This window comes from Pleurodeles waltl, chromosome 8 (assembly GCF_031143425.1).
Source record: "Pleurodeles waltl isolate 20211129_DDA chromosome 8, aPleWal1.hap1.20221129, whole genome shotgun sequence".
In the NCBI taxonomy this organism is placed as follows: domain Eukaryota; kingdom Metazoa; phylum Chordata; class Amphibia; order Caudata; family Salamandridae; genus Pleurodeles; species Pleurodeles waltl.
Genome location: NC_090447.1, coordinates 999,674,758 through 999,698,015, shown reverse-complemented (window position 1 = coordinate 999,698,015; position 23,258 = coordinate 999,674,758). Strand labels below are relative to the sequence as shown.

Below are 23,258 nucleotides of genomic sequence, written 5' to 3'. Positions count from 1 at the left end.
AAAATTGTATTTAGACCATTTCTGCCCCCCTTGGTGGCAGATAGGCCGATTTTAGTTAGGACAGAAACCACTAGACACCAGGGATGTTTATTTTTTTGCGTCAATTTCAGACAAGGGGAGCAACCCCTTAGGCAAGGGTCGGTCCCCTGGGGAGGGCAAATTTATTTTAGGCCGATCTGCCCCTGGAGGTTGGGGGGAGGGGGGGGGGGTGCAGAAACCACTTAGGCACCAGGGATTGGTGTGTGTGGGTAAGGGTCACTCCCCATGGGGCACATTACTGGTGGCCATATCTGCCCCCCCTTGAGGGCAGACTGGCCTATTTTTGGAAGACCCATCTGCCCTCAAGGGGGGCTAGAAAGCCCACCAGAGACCAGGGAAGATTTTTTTTCCAAAATAGGAGGGTGGGGGTATGGCCATACTCCCACCCCAAATAATTGGGGCCAACGTTGTTCTGCCCACCAGTGGGCAGATGGGGCAATTACCCCTGATCCACACCCCAGGGGGCAGAAAGTCTACTAGATGGCAGGTAATAAAAAAAAAATAGTGGGGTGGTGGCTACAAACCAGTATGGGCCTGGTTATGCCCCCATCCCAATTGAAGGGGGTAACAGTCTTTCTGCTCTCCCCCGCACACTAAAACATCTTATCCCACGGCAAGCAAGAGGACATTTGATTATTTTTGGTTTTGGTTTTACATTTGGGCCATGAGAGCTTGGCTAACTCTCAAAATCGTCCCACTTGGAATGGTGAGGGCTGCACTTTATGGACTTTGGGAAGCTGCCATGTAGAAAATTCCACAAGACCTAGACACCTATGAAAACTAAACATCTGGGTGATTCCAGGGTGATGTGTTTCACATGCACCCCGCATCATTTTCTTACCCACAATGCCCTGCAAACCTCCGACTTTGCTGGAAATCCCAAAATGTTCCCACATTTTTGTGATGGAACCTTCCGGAATCTGCAGGAATCCACAAACTTTCTACCACCCACCATTGTTTCATCTATTCCGATAGAAGTTCTGCTGCACTTGTCAGCCTAAAAATATTTTTTTCCAAACTGCCTTTTTGGACCGCTTTGGTTCCCCCTCAATTTGGACATGTTTTTGGCTCTTCCCTGTCACAAGCACTAGGCCCACCTACACAAATGAGGTATCATTTTTACCTGGAGACTGAGGGGAACGTTGGGTGGTATACAATTCGGCCCTGTGTGGTGATCCCACACAGAAATGTGGGAAAAATTTGATTTTTTAGTTAAATTTGAGGTTTGCTGAGGATTCTGGGTAAGAAAACATCAGGGGATCAACGCAAGTCACACCTCCCTGGGCTCCCTCGGGTGTCTAGTTTTCAGAAAGGTCTGGGTTTGGTAGGTTTCCCTAGATGGCTGCTGGGCCCAGCACCAAAAAAACGCAGGTCCCACCGCAAAAATAGATAGTTTTGTATTTGATCATTTTGATGTGTCCAGATAGTGTTTTGGGGCATTTGCTTTCGCAGGCAGTAGGCCTACCCACAAAATTGAGGTACCATTTGTATCGGGAGACTTGGGGGAACGCTGAGTGGAAGGGAATTTGTGGCTCCTCTGAGATTCCAGAACTTTCTGTCACTGAAATGTGTGGAAAAGGTGTGTTTTTTAGCCAAATTTTGAGGTTTGCAAAGGATTCTGGGTAAGAGAACCTGGTCAGACCCCCACAAGTCACCCCATCTGGGATTCCCCTAGGTGTCTTGTTTTCAAAAATGCGCATGTTTGGTAGGTTTCCTTAGGTGCCGGCTGAGCTAGAGACCAAAATCTACAGCTAGGCACTTTGCAAAAGATTTCAATATAGAAATGTGATGTGTCCATGTTGTGTTTCCTGTCGCGAGCATTAGGCCTACCCATGCAAGTGAGGTACCATTTTTATCAGGAGACATAGAGGAACACAGAATAGCAAAACAAGTGTTATTGTCCCTTGTCTTTCTCTACATTTTTACCTTCCAAATGTAAGACAGTGTGTAAAAAATACTTCTTTTTGAGAAATGCCCTGTAATTCACATGCTAGTATGGATTCCCCGGAATTCAGAGATGTGCAAATAACCACTGCTTCTCAACACCTTATCTTGTGCCCATTTTGGAAACACAAAGGTTTTCTTGATACCCTATTTCTCACTTTTTATATTTCACCAAATTAATTGCTGTATGCCCAGTATACAATGAAACCCCGTTGCAAGGTGCTCAAAACCTTATCTTATGCCCATTTTGGAACTACAAAGATTTTCTTGATACCTATTTTTCACTCTTTATATTTCAGCAAATGAATTGCTGTTTACCTGGTATAGAATGAAAACCCATTGCACGGTGCAGCTCATTTATTGGCTCTGGGTACCTAGAGTTCTTGATGAACCTACAAGCCCTATATATCTCCACAACCAGAAGAGTCTAGCAGACGTAATGGTATATTGCTTTTGAAAATATGACATCGCGGGAAAAAGTTACAGAGTAAAACGTGGAGAAAAATGGCTGTTTTTTTCACCCCAATTTCAATATTGTTTAATTTCAGCTGTTATTTTCTGAAGGAAACACTTGTAGGATCTACACAAATGACCCCTTGCTGAAATCAGAAATCTGTCTACTTTTCAGAACTCTTTAGCTTTCTGGGATCCAGCATTGGTTTCACATCCATTTCTGTCACTAACTGGAAGGAGGCTGAAAGCACAAAAAATAGTAAAAATGGGGTATGTCCCAGTAAAATGCCAACATTGTGTTGAAAAATGTGGTTTTCTGATTCAAGTCGTCTGCCTGTTCCTGAAAGCTGGGAAGATGGTGATTTTAGCAACGGAAACCTTTTGTTGATGCAATTTTCAGGGGAAAAAACCTCAAACCGCCTTCGGCAGCCCTTTTTCCCCCTTTTTTTTTTTTTTTTTTTTTTAAAACAGCATTTTTGCTGTATTTTGTCTAATTTCTTGGTCTCCTCCAGGGAAACCCACAAACTCTGGGTACCTCTAGAATCCCTAGGATGTTGGAAAAAATGTTCGCAAATTTGGAGTGGATAGCTTATGTGGACAAAAAGTTAAAAGGGCCTAAGCGCGAACTGCCACAAATAGCCAAAAAAAGGCTCAGCACAGGAGGGGAAAAGGCCGGCAGCGAAAGGGTTAAGGTTTGGATGGGACGGGTTCTACTTCCTATCCTTGGGAAAGGGAGTAGGGTGTTTTTTTTATTTTTATTGTTATTATTTCTTTGCTTGGGTCCCCTCTGAGTCGGAAGCCGCTGCCTTGTCCATTGTTCCTGAGAGCCAAGATAGCCTTTAGGATGAACCTACTAACATCTTGGCTTCTTGAGATGGTAGGGCTGCCCACCCTACGCCAATGGAAATCTCTATAGCCTAGAATATCCGGGGATTGAATGATATGTCAAAATGCTATAAAGTAGTCTCCTATTTAAAATGACAGGATGTTCACATTGCCCTGCTTCAGGAGATACGCTTAACCGCTTAAGAGGGTGCATCGATGGAGAGGGTAAGTCTTCTTCATCTCCTTCTCTGCCTTTGCTAGAGGCATGCTGATTTGGGTCAGAGCAGGGGGCCCTTTCCAACATATCAACTCTATGATAGATCCTTAGGGCAGATATTTGGCTATTGCTGGTAAACTTAATAGGAGAGACATTAATATTGTAAACGTATCTGGGCCTAATGTCGACAAAATTACATTCCTGGCGAAGATGTCAGCCCAACTAGCCCCTTCCTCACTTTTTGACAGGATGTTCACATTGCCCTACTTCAGGAGACACGCTTAACCACTAAAGAGGGTGCGTCGATGGAGAGGGCAAGTCTTCTACACCTCCTTCTCTGCCTTTGCTAGAGGCATGTTGATTTGGGTCCGAGCAGGGGGGCCTTTTCAACATATCAACTCTATGATAGATACTGAGGGCAGATATTTGGCTATTTCTGGTAAACTCAATGGGAGAGACATTAATATTGTAAATGTATATTGGCCTAATGTCGACCAAATTACATTCCTGGTGAAGATGTCAGCCCAACTAGCCACATTCCTCACTCACACTACTATAGTCAGTGGGGACGTACATACACTGGTCCAGAATATCCAATACCTGGGCCGCACCCTCTAGGATAACAACCCAGTTCTATTACACCTGCACTGACATAGACCACCTTTTAAGATTCCCACCTAAAGAGTGAAACCTGAGGCACTCAATGACCCTTTATTTCAGGAAATGATTAGGGAGGAAGATATGGGTCTTCTTTGCAGACAACACAGGAACTGCCTTCTCCCCGCCAGATGGAATGGGACGCTTCCAAGGTGGTGATCCAAGGTTTCTGTCTGGCTGAGTCAATGGGCATCAGGAGCACATTGCACCAAGAGCTCAATGACGCCGAAACTATGCTCATGGAAGCTGAACATAAAGGCCCTGATCACCCAGAATTATATAACGCACTGCTGGGGCAGAGTGGCGACTCAAGCTGAGCAATTACGCTTTTTGACTACAGGGCCTACATGGAGAGAACTCATGCAGAACGCGACCGGTCTAGCCACCTATTAGCCTGGTTAGCCAATTCTACTAGAAGGGGCATGCCTATAGTAGATATACTTTCTCCTACTGGAGGTACTCTTTAAACACAAACTGACATTAATGACTGCTTCCTGCAGTATTATCAAGAGCCATACACAAATAGGTCCTAGTGCGATGACGCAGCATTACAAGGGCTTCCTGGCGTCAATTCCCCTCCCATGAATTACAGCCGAGGAGGCTGACAGCCTGGGTGCGGACATCACCACAAAGGAAATTCTTGGGGGGATTAAGGGGCTTGAGAGAGGCAAAACTCCAGGCTCGGACAGATTCCTGGCAGAATTCTATACTACTTACTCACCAGAGCTTGCCCATCGACTAGCGACCCTCTATGGAGCCGCCAAGAACTCTGGGGGCCTCCCACAGACCACTAGAGAAGCACTAGTCGTGCCCCTATTAAAACCTAGTAGACAAGCAACAGATTTTAAAGCATACAGGCCTCTCTCAATATTCAATATCAACTATAAAATTCTAAGCAAAATCCTAGCCAATAGACTACTCCCACACATGACGTGTCTAATTCACTCCGACCAAGCAGGCTTTATCCCTGGCCAAAATACTGCCCTCAATGTGTGGCCACTACTGTTGCTCCTGGAAGCCTCCACATATGATAAGGAGAAAGCAGCCATCCTAACTGTAGACACAAAGAAGGCCTTCAATAGCCTTGAGTGGGATTACCTCTATAGAGTTATGCTTTGCATGGGGTTAGGGAGTGACTTTTTAGACTGGACGCGTCTTTTATATAATAACCCCACAGCCCGAGTCCACACGGGCCAGATCATCTTGCATAGCTACGCCGTGGAGTGGGGTACATGACAGGGATGCCCCCGCTTTTTCCTCCTCTTTGCAAAAGCTATGGAGCCACTAGCATGTATGGCTTGATCGGGGGTCAATTACAGAGGCATCCAGCGGTGGAAGTTACTCAGAGGACAGCACTGTATTCTGACGATCTCTTGCTCTTCCTCGAGGACACCCGAGGAGACCTGACCGGGGCGAGGGCTCTATTGGAGAGCTTTTGTGCTTTATCTGACCTCAAGGTCAACTGCCAAAAGACTTGCCTATTCCCCACTGAGGAGGTTAAGGAGGCCCCTGAACATCTGGACAGCCTTATTTGAGAACCAAGGTTCCTCTCCTACTTAGGGGTGAAAGTTTACCATAACCAGTCTGACAGTTTTGATGGAAACCTGGGGCTCGCAGTTAGTATGCTAAAGACCCACACAGATTTCTGGAAGACCCTACAGCTGTCAGTGGCAGGCGAATAGCCCTGCTGAAGATGGCAGCGCTACACGCCGGTTTTAATGCCTTTTTGGAATGATTCTCCTCCAGATACCTAGATCGTTTTTTACGTAACTCAACACTTTACTAGGACCCCTTATCTGGGTTCACAGCCACAGATTGGTGGACTCTCACCACAGTGCAATGCCCGAACTCTCTTGGAGGTCTGACGGTGCCAGATTTTGAATCCTACAAACTGGCAGCCCAGCTCCAGTGGACAAGGAAATGGGCCCATTGGTCCCACACTGGGAGACCTTACATAAACGCCAGTTGAGAATTGGCAGTACACCAGCGACTGGCCCAAGAGAATTTTTGGTCATCTGTAAATGCTGGGCCTGAACCCTTCAAAAACACATACTCAGGTCCCGTATTCCCCGGGCCTGTCGCTCACCATGCTGACATCGCTACTACAAGGGGAGCCTGGGGTGGCCTTCAGGAGTGGTCAATTGCTGGGACTGAGAGTGGGTCAGCTGTTTTGAGAATCTGTTCTAGTTCCCTTTGATGATTTTCGAACAGACTTTGACCTTGCCCAGGGACATTTCCTGCTGCATCATTCGGTGACAGCAACCTTCCGCCACCAGTGGAAATCAGGATGCCTAAAGACACAGGCCCAGCTCTGCTGTCAATATCTAGCACTATCTGTTGGCACTTATAAGGTGATTACATGCCTATATCGATCATTGCAAACAGACGCATTACACCCACTTGAAACCATAAGGTCCCTTTGGGAGGAGGACTTAGGAATCCCCATTACAAAAAAGGCTTGGGAAACTATACTTGAGTAACTTCCCAAGATCTCCAGTAATGCAAGCTTTAAACTGATCAACTTCTATATATTACACAGGGTTACCTTACCTCGAACAAAATTAACAAATACTTTGGGGTGGATGATGCCTCCTGCCCTAGGTGCAGGGAGAAGGGTGCAAACCTCTTTCACATGACTTGGTCGTGTCCTCACCTAAACACGTACTGGGAGGGAGTTACACGTACACTAGGAGAACTTTTTGACAGAACTGTCCCTACTTTCCCAGGTCCTTGTTTCCTCCATTGGTCCCAGCACACCCCTACAAATAGAGTAGCCAGCAAATTGCAAGACTTGGCATTGATACTGGCCAAGCTCGAACTCACCCACCACTGGAAAGACCCGAGGGGCCTACGCCTATTGATGTGGTGCAAAGAATTGGAGAAATGGGCAAGCTGTGTGAGCACCCTGTTGTTGCGCGAGGCATGACTAGGAATAGGGAAACTAGGAAACGCCCATGCATGGGCAGCTTTAGGTGACAAACTGCAGAAACCCAAACTGCATTCACATGAGGGTTCGCCTATGCACTCCCCTCCTAGGCTGTCCTAACCCACAACCCTCTACCTGAACCTAACCCGGCGGCTTCCTCTTCCCTCAGCCTGAATCCCCGATATTGCCAGCTCTCCCCCACTAGGGTGGCTTCCACAAATGACATTATTTATCAGGTTCTACACTTGCAATTTATCTCCACTGATGCCCATCCAGGATAGTCCGACTCAGAGAGTGGGAAGGGTTGGTCAGGGGAGCAAAGTAAGGGTGTTACATGTGATTACAAATTGCTAATACTGGCTTGCAGCAGTGTATATTAACCCTTGCTTTGTTTTTTTCTTTGTTAAAGTTTGCTGTTATCTGATAACCAATAAAGTCTGTTTTTAAAAAGAAAATCACCGTCATGAGACATTATAAACGCCTAAAGGGTACATGTTCACTTAACATCCTGCTACAACTTTGGGAGCAACACTTGACAGAGTACACGCCCACGGTGATTACAGAAGAAACAGTTTCCATTGCCTGAACTAGGGGGTTTGCTAAGCACCATTTCCACAAAGTCGAGAAAATGGTAAAAACAATGAAAAAACCCCTCACTGTGAAAAAAGAGTACTTTCTAAGGAAAATGGCATGAAAAACAACAGGTGTTTGAAGGTTATTCTTTCAAGATGGATGCTTAAGAGCTGTATTTCTTTGGTCTAAAGGACGTACCACGCTCCACAGAAACAAACTGTAAATTAATATAAATTAGCCATTGAAAGGGTGTACCAGCTGGTTTTATTTTCTGTAAACATGCAAATCCAACCAACAGATTTAAAAGACGGCGTGATAATTCGCAATCGGGCCAAACTTCCATCTGCAGAAACCTGCTTAATTGTTCAGACCAGTGATATTAGTAGGGGATGGTGAAAGGAAGTACTAAGGTTGCTGCTCAACTGACTGAGGGTTTTAAAGTGAAAAATATACATTCTCATTTTTGTGAATCCCCAGTTTCAAAAGCTGAGGAAATTATAGAACTCATCACCTTCAGCAGCTTAAAGTTAAAATACGTAGCATCTATTTTCCCCAATTAAAAGTATTAACATTAGGAATGTGTATTTCTGTTTTACTCAGCATAAAAAAAAATGCATTCTCCAATTCAAAATGCAGAAGTAATACACTCTCCGTAAATGTCATAACCTGATCCATGCTCAACATATTTATATTTAGTCAAAAAAATTATTTCCACAGCTTGCTTCAGAGTTTCATTTTACTCCAAATTATAATTTTGGACCTACATCAGATATCCTTATGTTATCTAGCCCAGAGAACTATTTTAAATTAGTTGTGATCAACCCACAGCAACCTTGAAGTTTGTCCTCTTCTAACCTCTACAAAAATATGTAATTGTTTATGTTGTCATAGAATAGTCTGCATCAATAGTGAAGTGTACCTTCAATGCGTTCACATAGTTTGTGCAGTGCGTGCATAGGACAGGCTTCACACAGCTTGATCTGAGTTTTGGCATTTTGTAGAGCAGCAGCAGTGCTAAAAGCTTGTTTTAGAGTCAGCATCACCTCATCGACCTAAGCAAAAAAACAGAAGACATCATGAAGAAGAAGACAAAAGCACGAAAATGCACACATTGGTACATATAAAAAGGCTTGCAGCAGCCAAGATTTGAAATCTCACATCTCAAACATATCCTTCACCTTGATTTAAGAAATTATAAATCTTACTTTATTATACATGTAATTGATCGCAGCAGTTTGTCCCTTTTCAACTGGACAATTCAACGCCGTACTGTCAAGTTCTGCCATCTCCATGGGTAGTGGGAGCAGCAGCTAAGACCATCTAACCCGTTAACTGTGGACTCTCAGTGGAACTCGGATCTCAGTTCACAGTGAAAAACCACAACTACAAACTCCAGTGAACAAAAACACAAAAAGTTCTTCCGGAAACTATAATCTGTGCTCCCAAAGAATGAAAACCTCTCACCAGATGATGTCCACGTGACCTCCCTGCTGCACAATAGAAATAACTAAGAACTGAGCCTTTTTTTCCTATGCCGTTCTCTCTGGCACAGTCCGATTATCATTTTTTGAGAATAATCAAACATGCTGTAGATTAAAAGGCATCTAAAAACAAGACTTTCTTTTAACTTCTAACTCCCCATCCTCCCACTTCAATAGTTTGTCTCCAGTTACCGACCACACACCATACTCAATTGGATCTACTCATTCCATTTAGACTTTCTTTATCATCTACTCGTAATCTTGGTCGCATCCGCTCTGTCAGCCTTTCTACATCCTTTACAAAGTGCTCTTAATACTTGTGATATTTCCATCAGCGAATCCTCTAGCAGAAATACTTCTCTTGAATAAATCTGACCAAGATTACAGACTAATGGAATATGCTATTTATTGCTGTATTTGAAGTTTGGTCCACTGTAGAGCTGGGTATATTATAAGGATATAGAACGAAATTAGCTCCCTTAATGGTAGAAAACATTTTCCACATTTCAGGAGATAACGGCACATGAATCCTAACCTCCCCTACCATCTGCCACGTGGAGGCCAGTAAATGAAGGGACGTCCTTACAAGATAGAGCAAGATTAGCACAACATAAACTAACCCAGCAGTCTATACCATGTCCATAATGGCTCAATCCATGTGTTTTCCCAAAGTGCTGAAACGAAGTAAAGATATAAATCACCACTTCTTGTTTAGTTGGTGCTTTCATTACTGATGCATGTGCCGGAGAGAGACAACACGATTTTTTGGTCTTTAGACTCAAAGTCACAGTTTTCGCTGAGCGCACCCAATGAGGGAGTGCACCAGTTCAAATTCGGACTATGCACCCACTTAGACCACATTCCCCCTCTGGCAGGTAATTCGGTTACATTACTGGTAAGACAGAGAGCACGAACTTCCCTATACTGAACAAAGATTTAAAGTTGGGATTTTGATCCTGCCAAGGAGAATAGATCAGGGCCACCATACCATGTGGTCCCTGAAAACCAGTTTTCGCTGACATAATTCGGACAGATGAGACATATTCTTCCAGTCTTCATGGAGCCAGGGACTCAGACAGTGGAGAATGCATCAGTGACTCAAAACACCATGGCCATTTTGTCTGCTGGGTGGTTTTGCCCCTTCCACATCCTCTAAACTTCATTTTGCTACAGGGTCTTTTGTAACTTGAAACAAGTAGTTGTTGTACCCTGGGGGCTTCTAGAAATTGTACTTTTTTTCAGGGTTTTTCTGTAGCAATTCCTCACTTTTGATGTTGCTTTTGATTGAAAGATTGTCCTTTTCAAACACTACTGATTTGGGGTTATATAGGAAATGTCATCTTTTTACTCCTGCCTGCCCTTCATATATTTTGTTTTTGCTGTGCTTGTGTTTTGTGGCATATGTTTGATCTTTTATGTTTTTTAACAATGTTCTTACAGTGTTAATTTATGAACACAAATATTTCCATTACTCTTCCATTTACAAAATTCGTATTTATTGCACTTTGACAAATAACAAGTCTTCACTGGAATAACCAGTTGATTCATATGCCTCCAAGTGGGGGATTTAAGAAATCTTAAAAAGGAGTTGTAATCCCCATGCTAGTAAATATGAATGCCAAGTTGTGTCAGTGTTGTTAACAATGAACAAGGAATTGGGAAGAACATTGAGATCTTAACTTTTGTTAATGTTCTGCTTTATGTTTGAAGACATTGTTGAGGAACTAGCAATTGCCCTAAAGACATCCTTTAACATGGGGGAATCTCAATTCCAAGTATTAAACAAAATGGTTCCATGAACACTTCAAACATGTCACCTCCCTTGCCCCAAAGGCAGTATCTATTGTGTAGAATCCTCACTGGCCTCGTGTGACCATGCTGCCAGTTAAATGGATGCACACCTGAAAGTAACAGAACATACCACAAAATACCCTTTACTAGTATGGCTCTCGATCATATGCACGCTTCCACCCACCCAATGTAGTGGGCTCTAGTGTCTTTTACCCAGCTGAATGTCTATTCCCTGCTTGTCTGTTTTCACAGTTTATCCAGGAATTTAAAGTACTCATCAAAAAATATAGAGGCTGGAACTGTGGCTTAATGCTGTGTCATGCATGCTCATTTCCATGATAGTGAATGCCAATATATCAAACCAGATTTACAGACTATTTTTTTTGTTTCAGATGTATCAATCTTAATAATGGTACTGTTTAGAGTATTAGGCCCAAATTATACTATCAGGCACATGATTCAACTGGAGCAATATTTACGTAGAACTAAACTTTCTGAGTAAGTAACTTCTTCTGTCATTTTATCCATCACTCAGAGTAGCAGAACTCTGAAAGAGAAGCCCTCAGGTACAAATATCTTACAAAAACATGTTCTTTCTGCTCTAAAATTGGCCATGAGAAAATACCAATAAATTATTCGTGAATCAGGCTCTAATACTGTCCTGCTAACACACAACTTGCTAGATACAGTATTCATATTCAAAAGCAAAGAATGTGCTAAAAGTGCATGCATGGTCACAATGCGCATCCCACTGCAGGTGTTCCACCCCCTCTACCCTCAGTTCCCTCTGCTTCATTCTTCACAAAAAGAAATGACTGGACAGTGTGTTCCTTTCCCGAGGATGGCATGCAGGTGCATACGATGAATTGGAGGGAGACAAAACAGACAGAGAAACAGCAAAACAAAATCATCAAGTGCTTCTGCTGACTCCCAGTTGTTTGAAGACAGTTTGGATGAAGTACAATGTGGCGTTTAGGAGAAGCACAGGACAATTCAAAATTCAAACTAAAAAACAAAAACTGAGAGTGTCGCCTGATTAAAGTTAGCATCAGTTAGGTGTGGGGGTTCGAGGCATCAACCACATAGCTCAAATTTGGGATCTCTCTAGGAAAACACCTCTAAAGGGTGTTCTATACTAATACTTCCAGCAAAGATTTTTCCTGACTGCACATAGGTGAGAAATATAAAAAAGCAATAATGTAGGGTAATGGACTTGTCAAAAGCATTCATAAATACATAAGATTTACAAAAGGACGTTGACTAAACCCATGTTTTTCTTTCTAGATGGTAATCTGTGTGGAGAAGGGTGAGAATGACTACTGCATGTTTTATATTATACCCAAACTATTTTTGAAAGTTTAGTTCATAAAACCTCTTTGCACTTCTGACACGCTTCGTATCATTATGAGGCGAAAACGTTCCGAGACTCACAAGTCTTTCTGTTTTCTACTGATGTTGCTGTTTCAAAGGTGAAGCCTCAAAACCTCATGAAGCTGTTTGCTCGATAGGGGGCTTAGCCAGTAAAAGTGAGTTAGTGCTGATTTACAGATTCAAAAGGTAGCACAATGACAAGATGAAGAAGAGCTTAAAAACTTCAAGCATTTTAAGGAAAAGAGATGCATGCAACGACAGCACAAATTTATCAAACATAAATCCTCTTTGTAGAAAAACACGGCATGGAAGAGAGTCATCAACAAGGTAGTTGATTTATTTAATTTTAATGAAGTCAATATAAAGAAGGCCAGCCCGTGCCATTTCAAAGGACTATCACAGACATATACGAAAAACGTTGTCCCTGCAACCAAAAAATGTCTGAAAGTATAAGTGTCAGACACTACAGGGAGTGCAGAATTATTAGGCAAATGAGTATTTTGACCACATCATCCTCTTTATGCATGTTGTCTTACTCCAAGCTGTATAGGCTCGAAAGCCTACTACCAATTAAGCATATTAGGTGATGTGCATCTCTGTAATGAGAAGGGGTGTGGTCTAATGACATCAAGACCCTATATCAGGTGTGCATAATTATTAGGCAACTTCCTTTCCTTTGGCAAAATGGGTCAAAAGAAGGACTTGACAGGCTCAGAAAAGTCAAAAATAGTGAGATATCTTGCAGAGGGATGCAGCACTCTTAAAATTGCAAAGCTTCTGAAGCGTGATCATCGAACAATCAAGCGTTTCATTCAAAATAGTCAACAGGGTCGCAAGAAGCGTGTGGAAAAACCAAGGCGCCAAATAACTGCCCATGAACTGAGAAAAGTCAAGCGTGCAGCTGCCACGATGCCACTTGCCACCAGTTTGGCCATATTTCAGAGCTGCAACATCACTGGAGTGCCCAAAAGCACAAGGTGTGCAATACTCAGAGACATGGCCAAGGTAAGAAAGGCTGAAAGACGACCACCACTGAACAAGACACACAAGCTGAAACGTCAAGACTGGGCCAAGAAATATCTCAAGACTGATTTTTCTAAGGTTTTATGGACTGATGAAATGAGAGTGAGTCTTGATGGGCCAGATGGATGGGCCCGTGGCTGGATTGGTAAAGGGCAGAGAGCTCCAGTCCGACTCAGACGCCAGCAAGGTGGAGGTGGAGTACTGGTTTGGGCTGGTATCATCAAAGATGAGCTTGTGGGGCCTTTTCGGGTTGAGGATGGAGTCAAGCTCAACTCCCAGTCCTACTGCCAGTTCCTGGAAGACACCTTCTTCAAGCAGTGGTACAGGAAGAAGTCTGCATCCTTCAAGAAAAACATGATTTTCATGCAGGACAATGCTCCATCACACGCGTCCAAGTACTCCACAGCGTGGCTGGCAAGAAAGGGTATAAAAGAAGGAAATCTAATGACATGGCCTCCTTGTTCACCTGATCTGAACCCCATTGAGAACCTGTGGTCCATCATCAAATGTGAGATTTACAAGGAGGGAAAACAGTACACCTCTCTGAACAGTGTCTGGGAGGCTGTGGTTGCTGCTGCACGCAATTTTGATGGTGAACAGATCAAAACACTGACAGAATCCATGGATGGCAGGCTTTTGAGTGTCCTTGCAAAGAAAGGTGGCTATATTGGTCACTGATTTGTTTTTGTTTTGTTTTTGAATGTCAGAAATGTATATTTGTGAATGTTGAGATGTTATATTGGTTTCACTGGTAATAATTAATAATTGAAATGGGTATATATTTTTTTTTGTTAAGTTGCCTAATAATTATGCACAGTAATAGTCACCTGCACACACAGATATCCCCCTAACATAGCTAAAACTAAAAACAAACTAAAAACTACTTCCAAAAATATTCAGCTTTGATATTAATGAGTTTTTTGGGTTCATTGAGAACATGGTTGTTGTTCAATAATAAAATTAATCCTCAAAAATACAACTCGCCTAATAATTCTGCACTCCCTGTATTTTGGAAAACTCACTTACTGAGAGGGCAGATACATGCCCATCAGAAGACCTGGTCAATATGGACACCAAAGGCTCCTTCCTCTGCTTGCTTGCGGGTGGTTCAAATAAAACAACTCTTGAGTTTCATTCTGGGATTAATGCACCTCAGAGTAGATCTGAATTTATAGTCAGTGTTGCCCAGCACAGGAGAATGGGGGAAGGCCCAAGCACACTTACCTTTCTAATCCACGAGAGGAACTTCACGAGTGGCTTCCTTTGTCCTTAGACTTTCAGATTAACACTTAGAAAAGTCTTGAGTTCCAAAATGGGCACCCAGATAGTTATACAAGATTTTAGAGTTGAAATGAATCTGAAGGTCATTTAACCCCCATGACAGCTGTTGAAAGTATAAGCTTTTATACTGTGCTACTTTGCAAGATGGACTGATCTCTAAAAGAGACATATTCCCATCCACGGTAATGCTTTGAGGTTAAGAAAGGCGATTCTCTGATTGAAATACATAGGGAATCAAGATCTCATTAAAGACACAGGAAGGCTAACATTATGCATTACTTCTTTTAATGTCACTCCTGCAGCACCTTAAAAAAACTTTCAAACAATAACATCAATCTAGAACTAGAACACTGTAGTCTATAAGAAGTCGCTTCTCAGAACACTCTTCCTCTTTAAATACAGCGAAACATCCATCCTCTTATGTATCCTCTTCTTTTCATCCACCATTGCTTACTTTCTCCCTCTCTTCTTTACTGTGTCTCTAGAACAACAACAACAACAAAAAACACAAAACATCTCTTTTTTAACATATGAAGGCATGTGAAGGGAGGGATAATGTTAGCCTCCATGTCTTTAATGAAATATTGATTCTTGATTAATTTCAATCGGAGAATCGCCATTTCATTTCAAGACCGGAGGTTACCGTTATGAACTTTGCAAGACCTTCAACACCACATATGACACGTGCTTTATTGGCCTAAAATAATGTTTTGCAAATGTACTAGCATTTGACCACTCAGTCACTTTAAGAATCTCTTCCAAACGTACACCACACATATACAGTTTAATCGCCATTGCACCGCTTAAAGAATACCTTTTAAATCTGTTCACACCAATACCTGCTTGTGCCATAATGTTTCTTACCCATCTGATGATCATTGCTGTACTTACTGCACCATGTGGCTTAACATAAGAAATGAATCCCTGTGCAGCCAATGCTCCATCATTCTGTTCTCATATTCAATTAAACAATCCACCACACACAATTTTTTTTTCTCCTCAGGGAAATTCAGATAAAAGACAGACTCCGATGTGGTCTTTGTCCTCTTCCAGATTTCAAAATATACTCCATCTTTACCGTATATTTTGCAACTTATCTCTAAAGCCTTTACATCAGAAACTATTCTACATTAAATTAAACACAATAGAGTAGCTAGTTTCTCTAAAGGTTTCTTTATTTCCAAAAACCTATTCATAAGTCATTATAAACACAATGACAAAATCACATTTGCATCCCATAATACATCATACCTTGCCTTGGGCAGTCTCTTCATTCTCAAGCTTTTTAGAATCCTGCAAATTAAGATGTTCCTACCTACTAATCTACCATCTACATGACCTGCCGAAATTGCAGATTTGTAACAACTCATAGTCCTATACCCTAAACCTTTCTCAAATTGTTCCACCAGGAACTTTATCACCTCCACAATAAGAGCCTCCAAGGGATCCAAACTCCTCTCCATGCACCAACATGCCCTAATTCTCCATATCCCTTTATACCTTCTCCTTGTTCTCCGTGTTCCTGATGGTCGAGACTCTTCAGGTAATTTGACAGCCCTGTTCAAAAGTCCTATGAAGCAGTCAGATCGCCTGACACTTTCCATTCAAGAAGGTTCAACACCCTGTCCTGAATTAAAGGATGCTCTTCTCCATCCCCATTCTTCAGTAGACCTTCTCTGCTGGTATCAAATAAGGTACTGCACATCCCAAACTCCATCACTGTTAAGAACCAAACGTGAGATACCCAAAATGTATCACCAACACTATTTGACAGTTCTCCTCTCTCACTTTCAAAAGGACCATCTGAATCATTGTGAAAGGAGGAAACAGGTACTTTCTCATTCCCTTCCAGGCCTGTTGAAACACATCTACTGCTAACGCCTCTGGTTGTGGCATCCAGCTGTAATAATTCTCTACATGGATAGTAAGTCTGCTCACAAACAGATCCACCTCCAGTGGACCCCAAAACTCCTCTACCCTGCAAAAACACTTCCGATTCTATTTCCAATCGTTGAATTACTTAAATGCAGAGGATTCCAATCGCTGACAAATTCATGTCTCCTGGCAAACGCTCTGCTTTCACAGTTATCCTGTGTTTCAGACAAAAATACCAAAACTCTTTTGCCAATTCTGACAGTCCGCAGGATCTGCTGCCTCCTAATCTGTTGACATAAGCAACAGCTGATACACTGACCATCTTTACCAACACTGACTGCCCTGGAAAAATCCCTCTGAAACATTTCAGTGCATATAATACAACTGTCTGTGTACTCCTAACCGTAGTCCCCAGCCTCTCAGGCTTGAATCTGTCGCCAGAACATAATCTGGAACACATCCTAAAATGGTACAGCCATTCCATGTCTGCTTATTGTTGAACCACCAATGTAATTCCTCTTTCGCGTCTGCATTCAGTGTTACCTTGTCTCCATACCAAAGTTTTTTCCTCAAAGGATTCCCTTTCAACCTCTGTAAAGCACGAAACGCAGGGGACCAGGAAACATACCCAGAATTGAAGACTACATCAATCCATTTATCTGACAGATCCCTTAATTTAACAACACATGTAAAATCTTCTTTCTTATCAATTTCACCTTTTTTCCTGGAAGCTGTAACATGACCACCACCTTCTGGTAAGGTATCAAAACTGATTTCTCCTTGTTTATTCAAAATCCCAAGCCTTCCAACATGTTCAATGTACTAACTCCTTCCTCAGACCTTTTAATTCCTGTGATATGATTAATATGTCATCTAAATACCCTATCATTCGAATAACTCTCTCTCAAAAATTCACCATCACTTCCCTCATTACTTTTGTGAAACACAATAGTACTGAGGAAAGCCCAAACAGAAGAAATTGAAACTGATACAGATATTTCCTCCATCTGAAAGGCAAATACTTCTGACTCTCCTTACCCATGGGAAATAGTATGCATCCTTAACATCTCATTTCACCAATCATTTCTCAATAATAAGTTTCTCAAACAATGGATCCCTTCCATCTTGAAGTTTCTGTATATTAAATATTTGTTGAATTATCAGAGGTTATCACTGGCCTCCATCCTTTGTCTTTTTTCTTGACCAAACAGATAGTGCTCACAAAGCACTTCGCCCGCTCCTCTATGCATGTTATTGCCTCTTTCTGAATCATGGACTCTATCTCCAAATCCACCATTAGGTTCCTTTCTTCTGTTACTATTATCTCTCTTGGTTCTCTTCTCTGTTGCAGACGCTCCACAATCTCTATGACAAACCCTTGTACAGTGTCTAATACCCAAGGGTCGTGTGTTATTTTCTCCTGTTCTCTGATAAAATGTCTTAACAGACCCCCTTCTCTTCCTAGTGAAGAACCAAAAATAATCCCGTACTCACCTTGGGTTCCAGTGTAACTCTCGCCTTAACCACATAAAAACCTTTCTCTTCCTGTTCTTCCACTCTCCCTTTGCTTGGGTAGAAACCTAATGAGGCTTGATATCCTCTGCCTCTAAATTGATTATTGTATTCGAACCTTTGTATCCCTCTGCCAGATGTAGATCCCCATCTACTGGCACTTCCAAAAACACAACCTCCAAAAAGTTTTTTCATATTCACTTGTTCCTTATCTAAGGCTGTAAAAATGGTCACGTATTTTCGAACGCTTTTAACTAGCCCTTCTCCGAATAACAAACCTTTAGCTTCCATGCTAGGTTATTTCTCAGCCATGTCCTCCAATTTAGGACTAATTTTCATTATTATTGCATTCCTCCTCTCTACCATCAATCCAGTATTCACACTTCCCAACATAACCACAGCTCTCTGACTCCATCCTCTGAGTAATTTCAAAACCACTGGTACCTCTTTCACTTAAGCCTCTTCGGCCATATCTAAAATTCTAGCTAAAGGACCCATAACATCTAACAATTTACCCTGGCACATTTTTAGTGATCGTTCCAGAACTTTTCTAGGGTCTTTGCCCAAGCAGAACAAAAAATAGTCAATTCCGGGTCTAAATTAAGTGTACTATAAACCTTCTTGTCAATGGCTAGATTAGAGCACTCTGCTCTCTTTGCTTGTCTCACCTCCTTATCTAAAGGTTGTACTCAAGTGCTCCATGCCCCACCTGTCACCTGAATCTCTGAGCACCTCTGTAGAATATGCACCCTCAATATTCCCAAATTTGTCACTGAATTCATCAACCTATTGCGTGTCAAAAATATATTCTTCATACTCTTTGCCATCCAAGACTTGACCAATGTCTACTTCAAATCATTCATCTTCCTCTGTGCCGCCAAAGACACCTTTTCTTTGTGTGCCACTTAGAACACCGATTCTCTGCGTACCGCTAAAAACAACTTTCCTTTTGATGGTATTCAACATATCCTTTACTTTTCTTTGTCATAGATATGGCGTCCCAATATTTAGTCTTTTTAACTTTCTTACCCCCTTTTTCACCTATTTACCCTTCCTCCTCTGACAAGGAATAAAACTACTCTCCTGACTCAAAGTCCTTTCTACTTTTACTTATTAAAATACCATCCAATGTTTCCTGCACTTGGGTTTTATCTCGTGCTGAATTAACCGTCTGACTACCTCCTCATTAATCATTGCTCCAGTAACCTCTAAGCTTATGTGCCCTGATTCCATATCAACTAGTACTAAAATATGCCAACCACTTGAACAACGCTAGTCAATATACTATATCTCATCTATACCCTACTAAACAACTCTAACACAAACCTAAAAGCTATTCTTAAACCCTTAAAAATTGTCTATCTGATTCATTTTATAATAACCCAGATGTTCTCCTCCTTTTTCATTCGCTCATCACTATTGTGAAATGTTTTGTTTCTTTCAAATGATCCAAAACATTCTGTCCCCTCATGCTAGCGCATTCTTCAGTTTTTAATGTTGTTATGCCCAACTTAAGATGGCGTCCAAAACATGCAAGATCACTCGTGAGAATGTATTCATTTCATTTCTACCTGCGCCACAAGCGACAGATGGCTTACAGGGATCTTCCCCCTCTATGCTGAAAGGTAAGCCAGCATACGTGCCTCTGCTCCATGTGCTCACATGGCAGCAAGGCACGAGATACCTGACAACACTCTGCAAATCAACCGCCCACAACACGGCAACGCTTTAACTATCTATGTTTCCACAATGTATTCTTCAAAATATTACCTCATTTACAAAAAAATTCAAACTCTTGTATTTATAAACAATCCATCGCACTTAACATTACAAACTCTATCTTAACTAAAACACAAATTAAATAGAACCTATGCCTATAAGTTAAAAGCTTTGGTTCTATATACAAACAGCTAACAAAACTTATTATGTATCTATTTTAAAAACGTACCATACATATAACTTATTAGCTAACAATATAACTAATTCAAAAAAGGTACTTATGTCCAAGAGCAGCGTTTAAAAGACGAAGAGTGATCTGAAAAGGGACTACTTATGGACTACAGTGTTCTAGTTCTAGATTGACGTTATTGTTTATACGTTCTTTAAAGGTGCTGCAGGAGTGGCATTAAAAGAAGTAATGCATAATGGTACACTCCAATCCTGAAATGAAATCAAGGAGATAGTTACAGAATGACTGCCCTCTGCTATCTTAAACATATTATGTTTGCAATGTTGCCATAATTACCAGGACCATATTTTACTAAGGGCTGTGACAAAATTTCAAACCGCCTTTTTAGGCTCCAGGACACTGGCACAACAAGATCTCTTTTATAATACCTTAAAGCCACACTTGGTAGCACTTTTGAGTTTTGAATAATATATGATTATCGAAAACCAGGTAGTGAGGAGATGGAAGAAACAATTCACTGGCATGACCACCATTTATCCATTAAAGAAATGATGAAGTGCTGACTTCACAACATGATGTTTTGAACAATGGTTCATAATCGCAGTCCACTGAGAACACAGCTTGCAAAGAACAGGCATTCTTCAGAAGGCTTAAGTTGCTTTGGGATCTCAAGCACTCAATCTTACTCTTCCCAAAGTTACTGAAGAACAATCCTGAAAGCTTAATAGAGGAACTGAAAGCAGGAAAGGAGTGAAAGGGCACCATCACATCGAACCACCCACAAATGTGTAGTCCCCTTAGACAGGGAAACGCACAAGAGACTGTGGAGCTTCCAGCCAGCGAGAGTTAGGAGGAGAAATAGATTCTACAAACAGCTATAACTCCATTGAAGGTGGTGCCACATTCATACAGCATCATGAGACAAGACAATAAAAAACTGACCTTTAAATAGTGTAGGAAATGTTATGTTGTGCATAAATGTCACAGCAAGTGTGGACAGAGAAATATACATTGTGAGGTGGTACGCCATCTGGTTCACTCTATTTTATATTATCGGTATGTTTCTGGTTTGAAACAATTTCTAGTTTGAATGTGATTGAAAGAGTGGAATGTGATTGATAATGTGTATGTATATTTAGAGCTTGCAATATGAATATGAGGTCAGGCAATTACAGTAAAAGCATCTACTGGTTGTATGTATTTTTGCTGAAAGACAATGATTGTTTCAAATGCAATGATGTACAGAAGAAACTCCTATTGTGAAGTGTTTGGGTATGTGTCAGAAAATAGCATTTAATAAACTCTGCCTTGTATTAAAAAAAGTTTGGGCTCAATTCTACATGATATTGAATAATTATAGAGGATTTTTCCATATACCTTATAGTATATGAGTTGGGTTTGTATATTGTTGCTACTGAGACCAGCCCCATCTATCCTTAGAGCCAACTTTAGTTGTGGATATCTCAGGATCAGGTTGTGAGAAAGGTACTCCTAGTAGCTTGAGGCTCTCCTTTGACCACCAGACTAGCACTCTCTCCATTACTTTCACATAGTAAAAGAGATAAATATTAAAGGACACTCAGCGCCCCATATACAAGCATCAAAATTATTCTCTCTCTGATTGGAGCAAAGAAAATGGAGGAGAAGCAGACTAGTAGTTCATAGAAGGTTTGGCCTAGACATAGGCAGGGCTACGTATGGCCAGCTTCTCAGTGGCCTAACGCATAATGATGTCCCCTCACCCACTTGCAGAATGTGATGAGAGGTCCGAGTCTCCCATAGCTCACAGATATACATTACTCACCTGCCTTGGGTTAAAAGAGAACCCCCTAAAGGGTTGCAAACTCCAGGAAGGGTTGGGGCACCCTGCGATGCAGAAGCCTGGCTTTCACTCCCGCAGCTTCTACACAAAGTGGCCTTTACACTGTCAGTCCCTGGAATGGGAATCCTCAAATCAAAAAACACATGGGCTCCTCACATAGGAGTAAAATAAATGCACACACCTATAACCGCGTACATATTTGTTGCAAAAACGCGAGAACCTACTAACCCCCCCACCCCAACACAAAAAAAGAACTGAAACAACTGTTTTCCAATGTTTCCTGTAAAAGAAAATGTTACTTTATCAAATGGTCTAAGCAGCGTACTCCCTCCTCCTCCCCCCGCCCTCCATTAGACGGGAAAAAAGCAAAAAATATCTTAAGAGATAGTTTAGATATCTGCGGTCTACTTACTGCATTAAAATGCTACGGCTGACACATAGCTGTGGGACGTGCTTTGGTCTCCCAATCACACAAAATGCTGTTTATACAATAATCGAACGTTTAAGCGCCATTCATCAAAGGCCACGCTGTATTAACCATAGAAACAAATACAAAAGGCATGTTTTTTTAAAGTAACCTGCTCTCATGAGCATCTCAAAGCATCCCACAATTCATTCTGAAGATATAACAGGAAGAGGTACAGTGTGCGTCATGCACGTTACTCACCAGAGCCTCGCTCGCGCACTGGAACACATAACAGACATACTGATTTATGCCTGGTTCGATGCATTCGCGACAGACCAGGCCAAAATGATCAATGTGCCTTATACCCTGTAAAAAAAATATTCACTGTGTTGTAAGTCACATAATGCATTCTGCTTATTGCTTTCCGCATTTTCAGATATCTATCTTTGTGCGAGTTCTTTTCAAACATGTCAGGATATTTTTTCAATTATGCAACACATTCAAATCAAGAAGCATGCCTATTGGAGACCCAGCCAGGCTCACTAATGATTCCAACTGCGCGTTTAAAATCTCACAACGGATGATCAACCAGGTACAGTAAGGGTGTCTAATTTGGGACAAGGAGCGTCGAATGCGAGAATCCATGCCTGATTTTAGGGATAGCCACACAATCTTTGCTTACAAACCTTGAATCTAAATAGAACACATTTAGATACAACTATCCTGAAAATTAAACATGGATCTCATTTAAAAAAAAAAAAGGTAGGCACCACTGGTCTGGAATATTCATTTACCTTTCACCCAGTCTGTCGCCATTCTAGAGTTGGTACAATTTAAACACTGTTCTGCTGAAGAATAAAAGTTGTTGATGTGTCAATAAAAGTGCAGTTTTGTTCGGCAACGCATGGGCTTCTTCACCAGCCCTAGATTAGAGTCTGTAGATGTTGTTCCTATAGCTTGGAGTCTATGTAAAGCCTGTGAGGTAGACCCTTTTATTAAAAGCATTAAGTGAACTGGGCAACCGCATTTGAGCAGGAGATGCTTTAATTTTGTTTAAAACTCTTTATTAATACACACAGTCCTACATAGCAGAGGACGGAACAACGGAACTATTCGATCGCCATTCCAGGCTGTACCATGCATGAGCAGAAAC

General features: G+C 41.7%; 1 protein-coding gene across 3 annotated transcripts in view; it reads right to left on the bottom strand.

Annotated features, from left to right (window-relative positions):
- TBC1D4 (TBC1 domain family member 4) overlaps nt 1–23,258 on the bottom strand; it is a 599,835-nt gene that overhangs the window by 181,311 nt on the left and 395,266 nt on the right. For all 3 annotated transcript variants that reach the window (XM_069205277.1, XM_069205279.1, XM_069205278.1), the window contains exons 5-6: nt 22,367–22,471; nt 8,554–8,686 (exon numbers count right to left, since the gene is read on the bottom strand). In XM_069205277.1, the coding sequence (XP_069061378.1) occupies nt 8,554–8,686; nt 22,367–22,471 (238 nt within the window). The remainder of the gene's footprint in view (nt 1–8,553; nt 8,687–22,366; nt 22,472–23,258) is intronic.